This window comes from Epinephelus lanceolatus, chromosome 24, assembly GCF_041903045.1.
Source record: "Epinephelus lanceolatus isolate andai-2023 chromosome 24, ASM4190304v1, whole genome shotgun sequence".
Classification (NCBI taxonomy): Eukaryota; Metazoa; Chordata; class Actinopteri; order Perciformes; family Serranidae; genus Epinephelus; species Epinephelus lanceolatus.
This window is the reverse complement of record NC_135757.1, coordinates 13,317,283-13,332,577: the sequence shown is the minus strand read 5'-3', so window position 1 is coordinate 13,332,577 and position 15,295 is coordinate 13,317,283. Positions and strand designations below refer to the sequence as shown.

The following is a 15,295-nucleotide window of genomic DNA, read 5'->3' as shown; positions in this document are numbered from 1 at the left end:
TGGGGTTGTATGGGGTGCTTATCCATAGTCAGTACGCCCCAAGTTTTGAGAAGCAGGTTGGAGTGATGACACGTAAGCTAAGCAATGTGCTGCTGTGGACGGGGGCAGCAGCAAAACATATTTTAGCCACCTAAAAAAATCTATAATGGCTTACATGTAAGCTATATTTAGGAAGTTTTCAGTTAGTTAGTTTGTGTTATTGTGTGATTTTCATGAATCCAAACTAACCCCATTAAATGCCAAAGTTACAGAGTAACACAAGCAAAAATCGAGGCAGCGGTAAACCAGCAGCTCCTGTGTTCAGCGATGTTTAATCACTGTTTTTCTTAATGGAGTCTGGCTTTGAGGAGAGCGATATAACAGCTTCAGTTCCCTGTGGGATATTGCAGTCTGGCGGTAAGGTAAAGCGATGAACATATTCTAAATATATTGTACACTTCAACTCAAGCATGTAACTTTAATATGTAACATAACCTGGCTTCATTAAACTTTTGTATCCCAGAGGGCAGCTGCAAGCATTTATAAGGGCTCACTCACTTTAGTCTCGCTGTATTTTACTTTTATTTGGTTGTGTTTAGTATTTGTTTATTCATTGGTCTCGTTTGCTCTCTCTTAGAATAGTTTAGTCTACTCTGCCTTACTAAAGGCAGTTTAATTGACTTCTCATCTTGCCTGTGTTTCGCATAAGTGACTCAACACACTGTAACAAATGTTCTGAATCATCCTATAATTATCTAGAGCTGGATCCCACTTTGGTTAGCCTGGAACATCCCGAAGAAGAGAAAGACGGAGAGAGAGGGAGGTCTGGATGAGCATGCTACACTTGTTTGTTGGTTGCCGGTTTTTCAGTTTGTCGGCCGCAGCACAGCTGCAAACAGGCAGAGAGAGACAGAGAGCAGCTGCAGGCCAGTTGCCAGCCTAGCCAGAGTGCTACAAACGGAACTGCCTACAGCGTGGGAACTGACACACACACACACACACACACACACACACACACACACACACACATACACATACACACACACACTCAGCCCAGGCTTGTGGCCAGGAACAGTCCAGTCAGTATTTCACTGTTGTCATATGAAAATCTCTGCTCCGGTTTTTTAGGTGGTTTTCCTGTTATAACTTCAGCTGCACTCAAAAGGATTCCCTCCTGCTCTTCATAAGCACGAGGAAATTGTACAACTTCAGGGCTTATGAAAGCTTTTCAAACCTTTTTTGATCAACTCAAGAGCACATGGTAGGTAAAATCATAGCTGCTTTTCTTAGATCCTGAAAGGTTTGTGAACATGAACATCTCTCCCGCAGCTACAAACCAGAGCACTATGACTCTACTAGTAATTAGTAAAGCTGCCCAGATCCCGAGTCTCAAGTCTGTGCCCAAGTTAAACTCATGTGGCTATTATGGAGCTGTGCAGCTACAAGGATATGGTACAAACAGGCTAAATGGTTGCTGATGGACAGAATTTGTCCCAAGGCAGAAGGACAGAATAACATATGAAAGCTGAATTTCAGCAAGACTCTGCTTTGAACCAAGATGAACATATTTCAAGGGATGCCCCCTGTGTCACTGCAAGGGGCCCCCAGAAACAACAAATAACACTAATAGAAACAATAGTTCCTATTGTGCTACAGAAAAGAAGAAAGACAGGGAAAAGAGGAGGCCAGAGGAGGAGAACCAAATAGCAAAATGAAAGGCGAGGGCCGAGTCCAACAGAGAAGTCCATTTATTCATTTAGTCAGTCTCATCTGACCTTCACACAACGGACATGTAATGTGCTGTTCAACCTACAACACTTTCTTTTTTTGCACATACATCTTTGAAGAGAGCTCGAGGGGAGGACTAGAGCAGAATAAAAGGGTCTACTGTGGTAAAATGTAAAATCACATTTCACTTCAAATTGCTGCTCATATACAGGAGCACGCAGGATGTTAATATGAGGGCAGTAATGCAATATTGTGTTTATTGTAAGGTATGCTTTCTACTGTCACCCAACCATGTTCTTTCACATGTTTTCATATGATGGGTTCAAAGAGTTCAAGATTCATTGACTGTCATTCTACAACTCGGGATTGCACAACAAAATGCAAGCTGTAGTCCCTTCATGCTACCTAAGATGATCTGTCACAGAAGATGGCAATTACAAACTGTGCCAGCAGGATAAGTAGTACACATCCGGTCTTCTAAATGGGCGTGGTTGTCTGTTTTTGTCATCTCATTTTGAAAGATTAATAACTGATATCAAGTGAGTACAAGATGATTGTTGCCAGATCTAACGACAGTGTTCATTTTCTCCTGATGTGTCTTTGTGAAAAATGCCATCTTATTGTCAGAATGTTCGGAAAATATGTCCATTGTGAAGAATGGGTCCAGTAATTACTTCAGTGACCGTGGGGCGAAAGAATTCGTCATATTCTATGCTCACATTCATTTCTCCCATTGGAATGAATAGACTTGGGACCTGACGCTGGTCTCCCAAAGGGGCAGGGCAGTGGCGAAACACATGTGACACAGGGACATGAAAAAGACTCCTAAGTGTACCATCTTATTTATAAACCGTCTATAATGCTACAAACACATACAAATAAGATATTTTTATGGTGGACTATAGAGGATGCATTGAGGAGAAAAGCTGCTCTGTAGTCTGGAGGTACAACAGCAGATACTTCTTTATCTCTTGCCTGACAGCAGCTAAGACCATGGACCCCCATTTTTAGCATGAATCCCACCACAGAACATTCAATTGGATGTTTTAGATCTTCTAATTGAGACATTTAATCAGTTACCCACTGTAAAATATTAAAACAAGCCTAGCGTCTACAGACATGCTAGTGTCTCTGTGAGCTGTAGTTAGACATGCCATACTTGGAGCTAAATGCTAGGGTCAACATGCTAACTTGCTAAAAACTGATACTTATCTGCTGATGTTTTAGCATGTTAACATTTGTTTATTAGCATTAGACACAGAGTGCAGCTGAGGCTGATGGGAATGTCATTAGCTTTGTTGTTATTTGGTCATAAATCAAAGTAGTGGGCAAATTAGCTCAGTAGCGGCAGTAGCTCAGTCCATAGGGACTTGGGTTGGGAACCGGAGGGTCGCCTGTTCAAGTCCCCATCCGGACCAAAATATGGAGCGTGGACTGGTAGCTGGAGAGGTGCCAGTTCACCTCCTGGACACTGCAGAGGTGCCCCTGAGCAAGGCACTGAACCCCCCAACCGCTCAGAGCGCCTGTCATGGGCAGCCCACTCTGACATCTCTCCACTTAGTGCATGTATAGGTCCAGTTTGTGCATGTGTGTGTTCGGACCTGTGTGTAATTGACAAACAGAGTGAAAAATTGAATTTCCCCTCGGGGATTAATAAAGTATATAAAAATAAAAAAAATAATATATAATAATAAGTTTTGACCTGATGATGGTCCTAGGTGAAAAGTCAGAGGATCACCATGTTCACTGGGATTAATCACATGGAAACCGACATGTAAAGCGAAGGTAGTCTGCCGGGTCTCACTTCATATTTATTGTACAAAAATGAAAGCAATATCAACCTTCATATCTGAACACAGCCTAACCAACTTCAAAGAACTGGTGACAACGAAGGCCTGTGTCACCTCACATCGCGTGTCTCAGCCAAAACATTGCACTTGAACACACCACAAAATACAGCCAACAGCCAACAACCATGTAACTATCATACCAGCAGGTTGCAGTCGTCTGTATTTGTCATTCAAAAAGTGAAGCCACAAGACCGACAGGATGGATTCAAGATGCTAGTTAGCCAGTTAGCACATTAGCATCACAACCAGATGTTGAAAGAACAATTTCCGTGTGCTAGCCAACAATAACACAATTATTTACGGGCCGTTTGTGCTAAAGAGCACAATAACAAGTTTGTTCAATCTCACGCCCTCTTGACTTTAGCTGTTTGTTTGCTTTCCTTGTTACCATTTCCCCACTTGAGCACTGACCTGAACTGCCAATCAGAGTGATTTCTCTCACTAACAGGCTCCGCTGGCCCTGCCACCAATTCAAAATGCTGAACTGACGAAAAAGCCTCTGACAAGGGCTGAATACTGCCATCAGTGCGGGACACACTACTCTAGGGTGACAGATGCTGACTGATGGGCTAAAATTGACCGATGGCCAATTGTTTAGTACGTTAGGGCATAACTTTTTTGTGGGTGATGCAGCACTCCACAGCTGAGAAGTTAATTTCAGCTGCTTAGAATAATGACATTCATTGGAGTGGAAGGTAAACTGTGTAACAGCATCCAGCAACATGACAGGTGTTCCCATGAAAAGAGGGATTAGAAATATGCTGCTCAAGGTAAAGCCTGGTCAACACCTCTTAAAACATGAACATACAGAAGGCCAGATTCTCTGTAAATGGCTCTGGTCATTAGCAAATTGGGGTTACTTGGTAGCAGACACAGCAGAGTGTGTGTTATAGGTTTCAAGTGAAGTAATTACTTTCCAATTATGATAATAGCCTCTTTAAGACTAATTTCATAGAAAACACAACCCCATTTTTTAGGGATGTGAACTCTCTCCCTCTTGGGATCTACTTTTCTCTCCTCTGTATTCCTTCTTGTCCTTCCCACGCTGCTCCTCTCAACTCCATTTCCGACCCCCAAACACCACACAGTCTGCCCCCTCCCCCACTCCGTCACCCCAAATACACATCCCGACAAACACACACCTCAGGTTAATCAGTTCACACACACATACCACTCTACCCCCAACGCACCCCACCCAGCACCTCTGGCTAATCACTTCAAAGCAAGATGCTATCAGTCCGAAGAGAGACCCAGTGAAGCAAATCCCAGACTGCTTCAATCTGACAAGCCACACAGACCCTCAAACAACAACACAAACTCTTTTCCAGCACAAAACATGTTGCAATTTAAGAGGTGGACACCAAATGCTAATCAGCATTTAGTCAACACTGGACAGAGACACTGAGACTTAACTCCAATATGTAAGGCTTAAAGTAGATGCAATGACTTGTTTGTCCATTTGGCAGCAATGCGATCACAATGAGCCCCAGGTACTGAGATCGGTTGTAAAAGGCTTAATGCAGCGTATCCCCACTGGACTATTTGAATGTTTAGCTTTTGATCAATCAGGAAGAGAGCAGGAAGCATAAAAGAAACCAGACCATGAGAGTAAAATAAAAGGACAAACAGATGAGAAGGAGGGAGAGATACAGAAAGATCTCCTGGGGTTTTTCCTTAAATCTGCCACTCCCTTCATCCCTCTATCCCACATGCTACAAACCAGGAACAACAAAGCACTGTTTGTTTGATCGATAAGTTCAGTAGGCCTGGCTTTACTTGGAGCCTTTCCCATGGATGAACTTACAAAAAGCCTCTAGTGCTCCTCTAGGTGACACTTTCTGTTTGAGGTTCATAATGTCTTAGGGAAAGCTTCTGAAAAGAACCATAACAATACCGTGCTTGGTCTTATTCCGCAAAGTCTGCATTACAAAGTACAGATGCAAAGTTTGAAAGAGATCGGATCAAGTGCTCAAGAAGTTTGACCAGGCCCCTTGGAAGTGCACTAGGCTCTGAAGCTCTAGTGGCCATCAGTGGAATTACAACTTCCCAGTCGTCACATGATACCATTAGGCGCAAAAAGATGACTTGCATTGTAAAAGACGCTAGTTAATAAGTAAATACATTTCTTTGAGCATCATGACCCCAGCAAAATGGCTTTTGTAACTATCAGGGTTTGATCAAATTTGTCTGTCAACATTTGACAAGGCTAGAAAAGCCACAAAATTAAATAATTTTAGCCCCGTTTAAGCTAAATTAAAGCTAAGTTTAAGCTAAACCTGACGTAGCCAGCTCAGGCGACCAAAGTTTCTAGTGTGCCTGCTCTATGAGCCCAATGATGTAGAGGCAGCCCCAATCATTCAGGTAATTTTACAACAGTTGAATGTTTTCTTCTTATTACTCCACTGAGCGACTGAACAGGGTTCTGCCTCCGATGCTGTATCCAGTTCTCGAGCCTGACCCATGCTAGACTTAAAATGGCTCAATTTTGACCATTATTTTTTTCAATATGTCTCATTGGAATCACCAAATTTTATGAAAGTGACGTACTACATCGCTTGAGTAGTCCTTTCATTACTAAATTAATTGCTAGCATCACTTAAAGAGTCTTTCAGTCAGCCAACAGTGGGTCCGCTGAACATGCAAAAATGTGAAATTTGTCGACAGGCAAGTATACAACTTAACAAATGTAGAGATAAAATTTTTTAATATGAATAGTAAGTGGATATTTACTTGGATTTATATCCAGCTTTTCTCCCATTTTCCCTGTAATTAAAAAATAGGTTTATTATTGCCAGAACAATTCCGAAGAAATTCAGAGAAAATTTCGGACATGTAAATTAAAGTGTCATCCTACTCCACAGGGGTGCGGGAGAGTTCAGAAAGGAGCGTGAAGGAAGATAACCAGAGGTAAATATAATGCGTGAGGTGAAAGGGACAGGTGCATGTCACTGTTCCAAGAATACTGATTTGGGGCTGGAGACAATAAGAATGCCAGAAAAATCTGGTTTTGTGCTCTAATGTATCAGAATATGTAAGAAACTAATAAGCAGTGAGGTGAAATTAGGTTGGTGGAGAGGAGTGATGGTAAACCAAGTTATTCACTGGCTGACAAACAGGGAGGGAAGTAAAGTTTAACAGAGCATGTGAACATTAATGGTCAAGGCATGTTTGTGTCTACCTGTGTGTGAATTGGAGGAGGGGGTAACGAGTCGGGAGGGGGCACTTTGATGACCCTTAAAGATGACCTCTGACCCCTTGAAAAGGTTAAGAGGCAGATTAGGAGGGTAAGGGGAATTACAAATAGGCCCCCCACCCAAGGCTGATTACAAGTGATGCACATCTTCCAGGAATTTGGGATTGTGTCTCTCAGAAGAAGGAAGACATACTTGTGGGCTTCACGATGATAAAAAGAACTCATCCAGTCATAAATCAACTCTCAGACAAACAAGATGGCTTAGTGCTCTCAGTCCCTCCATCCATCTTACCTTGTTTGAAGATCCACTGGTTCGAGTCGGTTCTTTATATGCCGCGACATTCTCCCATGTTGCAACCACAACATGTGTGGGTGTGAATTTTGCATCTGGGAAACCCCGATGTACTTCCTGGGTGAGCAGATGAATGAATGAATGGTTGATGGAGGGGAAAACAGTAAAAAGAAAAAAGAAATGACAGAATGTATAATGGATTGAACTAATAGATGAAGAACTGAAAAGAGAAAAAATCCAGATCTGTAGTTAGGTACAGTGCAAAATATGTTCTCTCATTTCTGCCATGTTTCAAGACAACAAAAGTCTGTAGCCAATTTTCAATCATATATTTTATTTGATTAAACTTATAAACAGACCTGGGCCACTCTGTTGAGCACACTGGGCGTCTCGGTCACACGATAGTAAATCTGTCCTCGCCCTCCGCTGGTGTCAATGTCAGCCAGAAACGGAGCCACCACAGGGAAATCTGTGGGGAAGTCGTCATCTACGTATTGCTTTTCCATCGGCAGGTCCTGAGCTGATATGATACCATTGGTAGCCACCTAGAGACAGAGAGTCAGTAATTAACGATATGTACTGCAGTTTAGTGACAGCTGCCAGTGTATTCCTGCAGACCACTGACTATTTCATCATAAAAAACAATCCTCGAAGAAATATCTGGAATACCATCACAAACCCCTAATGAACTCGTATCCCCTCATAAACCACTGGAACCTCCTCGTGGACCCCAGGAACCACATAATGAACCCCTAGATCCCCCTCATAAACCACTGGAACATCCTCAAGGACCTCTGGAGCTCCTTCAACGATCCCTGGCCCCTGATTACGTGTCCCACATATAACAGTTAGTGGCTTTGCTCTTGATGTATTATGCTGTGTGATAGAGCATGACACATTCTGATGATATGTATGACAAGTGTCGTACAAAGCAACACTCAGTGGTTTGTAGCGACATGTTGAGTACATCTAATCACTGGTGGAACGGGGTACATTCCACACAGTTACTCAAGTGCTTAAGTACAATTCTGAGGTACAGTATCTGAGTACTTCTCTTCGATGTTGCAGCTGGTGAAGGTGGGGCTACGTTACACAGTGCTGGGTTGCCTAACCTATAACATTACATCATAATATATTCGTTGATCATATTTTGTATTGGTAATTGGAATCTGGAAAGACACTACTAAGTTACTTTAAAGGAGTACAAGTATAAAGCAGGTTAAAATGGAATTAAAGTACCTCAAAACTGCACTGACATACAGTGAGTAAAGTTACTTTCTATAACTGTCCAATTACATAGTAAAAATACACTGGCAGGGGACATTCTGCAAAATGAGCACCAATACTTTCATACTTGGATGATTTTACTTAAATTTGAATGCTGTCGGTGTTGTAATTTAGTAATTTTATAGTTAAGTACTACTAGTTTTATTTCATCTTTCCACCTCTGGGACTACAGTTATTCTCTAATCTCTTGGGTATTAACTGATTTTTAATTGGCTGTGACGTTAAAATATGTTAACATTTATTTTCTGTTAAATAAAACAGATGTTTATTTTCATCCAATCCGCATAAGGGAATCATTTGTGGTCAATCCACAGACTTGCAGATTTCCATCACTCATACATGCTAATAAATCGCTCCATTGGCACCATTAAAAATAGCCACCGGTCTACTGTGGAGCTGATTCAACAGCTGCAAACATCACCTGCAAAACTTTATAGAAGTATTTCACGCTTTCACAGCCAGAGAGCTGTGCGGTCATAAAAACGTCAGGAACAATCATGCAAATGAGCATTAATTGAGTTCTACTTACATATAGCTGTGAGAAGAGGGTGTCGTAGAAGTATAAGGGTTTGGGCAGGGACAGCACTCTGGAGGTTTCATCGTCGCCCTCTGCCAAAATCAAATCTCCACTCAGAGTGCCATAAGGAAACATATCAGCCCTCTGGATGGCTGTAACCACACACACGCTGCAGCTCCAACACAGCAGACACACAGCCAGGATTTCCCCTCTCTCCATTGTAGAGCTGGGGGTGATTGAGCAGCTCTGCACTATGAGAGGGAGCAAAAGGAGAGAGGTTCAGATGGACTCAGAGAGGGCAGTAGAAGGAAGGAGAACTCTCCTCCTCTCCGCCGAGCCTCTGATACTCTGCAGGGAGGGAGGGAGGAGTTACGGCCCGCTCTGATTGGCCAGAGGCGGGCTGAGTGACAGCAGGCCCGGTGCTGGAGGTAACATCTGGCTCGTATTAGAGAAAAGACAAATAGAGCGTTTTTAATCCGGATGTAACTCTATCTGTTTCACAACAATGAAAAAGAGACATTGTGTAATTTTTACACACTAACACACACACACACACACACACACACACACACACACACAGGAGAATTTCACTGAAAGACATTTATCAAGATACAAGTGTAAGTGGAAACGCCTGGGGACGTATATTTTCTTAAAACACATTATACAGACTATATTATGGTCCCTACAGATTAACATCTGTAGTAAAACAAAGTATCTGCAGTGAAGAGTTTGGATATTCAGATATCTACAATCTGTCAACAGTGTTAACAACAGCAACAGTGCTGACCGAGCTAACACTGTTTACTAGGGGAGATCCAGAAGGTGGGCGCAAAGCTTCTGCAGTGATTCCATCTCGATATCAGCGGTAAGTGCACCATTTGAACGCATCTTTATCTGGCAAATAGTGGTTTGCTACTGTATTTATGCTCTGAATACCTTACGAAGCTCCTTTAGGCGAGGCAAAAGACCTTATAATACTATTATATTTAGCTCCTATTAACAGGGAAACTCAACTTGCTTTACTCCGGGGCCACTTTTGCAAAATGACAGAAGGCAAGGGACCAGTTAATAAACAAATATTAATTTATATATATATATATATATATAAATAATCAGCCCAGAAGTCTGCTTGGGGGAAACATCAGGGGGCAACCCGGCACCCCATCACAGACCAGATTTGGCCCATGGGCTGTAGGTTAAGTATTACTGACCAATTATTTTGCATATTTCTAACTAGTTTTTTCCTTTTGAACACATCTCAGTCAATCGTTATTCACACAATTTACTTTACATTGTTATTCTTACATCCTTTTAGGTTATTCACTCATTAAAAGCCATAAGATCCAACCATAAAATACTTAAGCTTGTGCTCCACCTAGTGTTACAACAGAATATGGCAGCATGCAGTACAGCATGCAAGGTATACTCCAGCAAATTTAAGTTAAAACTCACTAAAGAATTGTATCTTTGGGTTTTGGACTGTTAGTCACATCAGACAAAACAAGATCATCAACATCAGGTCAGTTTTAGTTGTATAGATTGTTCAAAAGGCTTTAAAATCTGTACAGCATACAACACCCTCTATCCACAGACTGTGAATCAGATTTTTAAAAAAGCTCCCACAAAATGGAAGAAACCTCAGGATGAGCAACAGAGGAGAGATCCCTCTCCCAGGATGGACAGACACATTAGATGTTGTGTGTACAGAATAGACAATAGTAAAATTAGTCTGCGCAAATCAGGATGACAATAGGAAGATAGATTGCCAGCATAAATGAAAAATATGATCCAGGAGGATTTCGAACAACTTCTAGATGCTGCCAGAACAGAAAGATCCTACACCACATGATCTTCTCTCCACCACAAGACCTGGAATGAAGACACAAACACACAAGAGGGACATAACTCAAGAGCAGAGATAAGATGAGATGAGACAAAGGAGGATGAAGACCAGATCCAAGACGTCTGGAATGAAGCAGCGACAGCCAGGGAAGAGAGACAGAGGTTGGAGCCTTTGATGGTCCATCACAGAGCAGCTCTGGCATTGTATACAGACGACAGGAAATGAGTAAACAATCAATCATCACACAATTTTAGGACGATGCAAAAAGACAATTATCTGAAAAACAGACAGGAAAAACCCAAGTGGAACGTGTTTAACTGGCCACGTCAAGCATGGCGTCCGTTCAGCTGAGCATGTGTTTCACCTGCTGCAGACCAGACTGAGGGCAAAAAGCCCATATGAATACACTACAAGGGCATTAAATCATAACACTGAGTAATCTAATTAATGGCTTCTACACAGTATGACAAAACAAAACACATTTTTGGAGATCATAAGTCAATATCTTTAACTCACAGAGGTACTGTGACTCCTTCATTCCTACTGGCAGATCCTGTCAAGCTCCTGGCTGGGAAGTATCTGTGAAACTGCCATCTTCAGGTCTCTCTACAGATGTTCTCCCTCTGACACTCTGTTACTGTGACCACTGAGTTCTTAGTCTCCTCCCTGACTGACACCCATGCTGAGATTGGCTGGATGGCCAGGTTTAGAGTCTTGGTGGTTGATGTGATGTCTTCCATTTTACAGTGATGGAGCCCGCTCCTGGGAACAGAGATGTTCCCAGGAGTACAGAGAACAGAGATGTGTTTAAACTCCTGTCCTGACCTCTGCCTCAACACAATTTGATTGCAGACATGATGGTGGCACATAATATACACAGGTGTGGGCCTGTCTGAATAATGTCCAATCAGCTGGCACAGGTGGACATCAATCAAGTTCCAGACTAATCTCGAGGAGAGTCAAATGAACAGGATGCAGTAGGCCTTTTTTCACAGGGGACATTTTAAACTGTCACAGATGTAAATAATGAAATTAATGATGGCTGAATTCTACTTTGTTGCTTTGATCTCAGGGTCCTGGTATCGTGCATTTCCGCTCACTGTCACTGGAACACTTGAACAGAGCCGTCATTAGTGTTATTGGCCTACATCTGCGCCTACAGATTCTGACAATACATCTACTTCTGAGGTCTCTTCCCCTTCAAAACAAACGGACCAGTTGATTAAAACCAGTAAAAACGCTAAATGAAGCAGTTTCACGTTAAAAAAAAGCAGTAATGTTTTTTTTATTCTGTGGTGGGTGACACAAAAATAGGAATGCTCCTATCTGGTTTGTCTGTTCTGGGCTACTGTAGACACAGACACATGATGGTGCAACATTGCAGACTGTGTAGACGAGGACCTGCTCCACTAGGGATTACACAATAAAGAGAACATTCTTATTATACTGTATGCCATTTCTGCCAAAGTATCTCCCTAAATCCCACACACTGTACCTTTAAAAACAAAAATGATCTTAAGTTAATATTATTTATCACATTTCAAGCAAAAAAAAAACAACAACATAATTCTGCTCAATTCTGCAGATTTTCATTTGGGATTACTGTTTAAAACTGGAAGAAAAAAATGCAGATTCAATTTAAGTCACTAACACCTGTACTTTTCCTACCACAAGTCAAAATGTCCACTGTGAGAAAGACCTATTTAAAGTGCTATAGCAAACAAAGGCTCCATATCATGTATAAATGCAAAGAGATTCCAGTTTGTTTTTAAATAATGACAAAAAATATGTTTTTGCCTCATCTTTTTGAGTCACTGTTTGTAGATTTAATTGCAAAAAAGTAAATGTAATTAAATTTCAATTAAATCAACACAACAACAAAAACGTGCAAAGCCTGCTGCGGTCTGAATACTTTCCATTGTTTTTTTCAGCAAGAGTGCAAAAGTCATCATAAGCTTTACCACAGACAAGATAAGAGTGAGGGGGAAAAAAGACATTTATAGATGTGACTAGATGTTTCCAAACCAACACACTATAACAGAACATGCTTTCTAGTGTTAATATTCAGCAACACTTGATGCTTGTACATACTCAGAGCAACCTGTAGGTGGAGGCAGAGGCCAAGCTGAGATCATACACAACAGTTTTTACTTTATTTATTTAGTCTGTAAAAATTGCATGTTTTACTTTGTTAATGTGAAAGTTTTACTTGACTAAAATTATAATGTTGGCTATTCTACTATGTTTGTAATGATCATTACAAGTATTACATTCATTCCAAACACCCTCATGTGTGCTCTCAACAAACCACAGCGCAAAAAACACACATTCGATTGTATCTTAATCATTCTAATTTTAAAAGTTTTATAACTGCAGTCTAATCTGATCATGTTTTTTCTCTCTGGTAATGTTTTCCTGTATTTCAGTGTGTAATTACAGACTGCAGATTGACCGGCTTCATTTGTGACATCAGATATTCACCAAAATCAATGATCTCATCAATGATTCAGACAGGGACCATTAGCAGGCTGGATACACACACACACGCACACTAATGTATGTGTTTATATACAAGTGATGTGAGAAATAAAGCCTTGCGGTGGGACTTTGTGTACGTGTGTGTGTGTGTGTGAGAGAGAGAGAGAAAGAGAGAGAGAGAGAGAGAGAGAGAGAGAGAGAGAGAGTAGGACTAACAATACATGCAGCACTTGTCAGCACTTTAGCCCTCAACAAAGGCTGTTTACCAGCAGAGCAGACCATAGGATTTGTGGATTAAGACTTTGATCAATAATTGAACTGCTTCTAAATAAAGGCCACAGACAGATGGTGAGGATCCCCACTTAGTATCCCCACCATAGTATTTCCCATCATCATCATCTGAATCAGTATCTACTTTAGGGTCGATCAGCGCATTTTAAAAGTCTGGATTCTTAGATAATTGAATTTATACACACTTGCTGTCTGGCATTGTTTTGGTAGGAATGGAAAGGAAATGACACCACTGTGGTCGGGCTCATCACAGGAGGGGACGAGACAGTCTGAAAAGATGAGGTCCAGCAACTGGCAGCGTGGTGTTAGGCCAACAATCTGCTGCTGAACACCACAAAAACCAAGGAGGTCATCATAGACTTCCAAAGGATCAGAGCTTACCACGCCCCTCTCTACATCAACAGGGATCGTGTAGAGAGTACATCTCAGAGGAGCTCTCCTGGCCCATGAAAACACAGACGGTGCCGAAGAGGGCCTGACAGTGACTGTACTTTCTGAGAATTCTCAGGGAAAAAATAAACTAGATCAGAAGCTGCTGGTGACTTTTTATCGCTCCACAATCGAGCGCATACTCACGTACTGCATCACGGCATGGTACACTGGGAGTTCGGCTGCAGACAGAAAGGCTCTGCAGAGGGTCATAAACACAGTCCAGGGGATCATTGGCTGCTCTCTGCCCTCCTTGGAGGAGATGTCCTGCTCCCACTGCCTCAGTAGGTCAAGATCTATCCTCAATGACTCCTCCTACCCAGCACATCATCTGTTTGACCTGATGCCCTCAGGCAGGCGTTACAGGTCACTAAAAGCCTATACCTCCAGACTAAAACAAACAATACTTATGTGCAATCTACACTGTGCAATACTTTTAAGCACTGTATAGGACAGGAAATGAGAAGAGATGGCAAAACAGTAAAGCAAAGGAAATAAAACAAGGAACTGTCAGGAAAGGAAAGGAATAAAAAGGGAAAAAAGAAAGAAAAAGCAAGGAAACAAGAGGAAAGTAAGACAAGGGAAAGGAAAGGTGGCCTCAGTGAGGGCAGAGGACAAGGTAAAAGAGGCTTCGACTGCATGAGGAAACAAATATAGAGCAAGGGCAAATGGACACAGAGCAAGAAATGAATGGAAAGATTAACCTTCAAAAACAAAGAGAGAGGAAGAGAAGCAACAAGGTTAGAGAGGCATGAAGGAGGAATACTGTGTCTGCCCAGTGCTGTCAAAACTAAAAATAAATGAGTCAGGCTGTAAACTGTAACCCCGTACCGTGTATGAAATACTGCATGTTCGTTGTGCCATAAATTCAGCACTTCACCAGCTGAAGCACTTCAGGGGTTTAGCAATATTGAAATGTCTGACGTCATTCTGGAGAGGGAAAGAAACGTGCAGAGCGACTGTCAACCGAAAGAGAGTGAGACAAAGTCAGAGAGGAAGCAGTGATGGTATAATGGCAATACGTTACGATTAAGGACTCATTAATGGGGCTGAAAAAGCACTCAAGTGCTTTTAGCATACATCATGGCCCATTTTAGCATCCTGTTAAGCATTTATTCTTTTCTTAAAATGGGCGAAATAGTGCAATTACAATAACATTTTAATGCACTATGGAATTTTTGAAAGCTTCTTTGCTAAAAATTCACAGAAGCTGCATTATGCCTATATGGTTGATGTCATCCTCGCTGCATAAAATTATCTGTATCTACCTGAAAAAAATTAAAATGCATGGCACAACCCTGAAAAGCAAAACAAACAAATGTGGGACTGTTATATTGGATTGGAGACATGCTGGTTGTATCACTGGTTCATCACGCACACAGATAGAAAGACACTTACATTTATTCCG

General features: G+C 41.6%; 1 protein-coding gene across 1 annotated transcript in view; it reads right to left on the bottom strand.

Annotated features, from left to right (window-relative positions):
* nid2a (nidogen 2a (osteonidogen)) overlaps positions 1-9,218 on the bottom strand; it is a 43,051-nt gene extending 33,833 nt beyond the window's left edge. Inside the window, exons 1-3 of the mRNA XM_033616026.2 lie at positions 8,859-9,218; positions 7,402-7,587; positions 7,043-7,159 (exon numbers count right to left, since the gene is read on the bottom strand). Coding sequence (XP_033471917.2) covers positions 7,043-7,159; positions 7,402-7,587; positions 8,859-9,065 — 510 coding nt within the window. The 5' untranslated portion in view covers positions 9,066-9,218. The remainder of the gene's footprint in view (positions 1-7,042; positions 7,160-7,401; positions 7,588-8,858) is intronic.
* Positions 9,219-15,295: the final 6,077 nt, after the last annotated feature.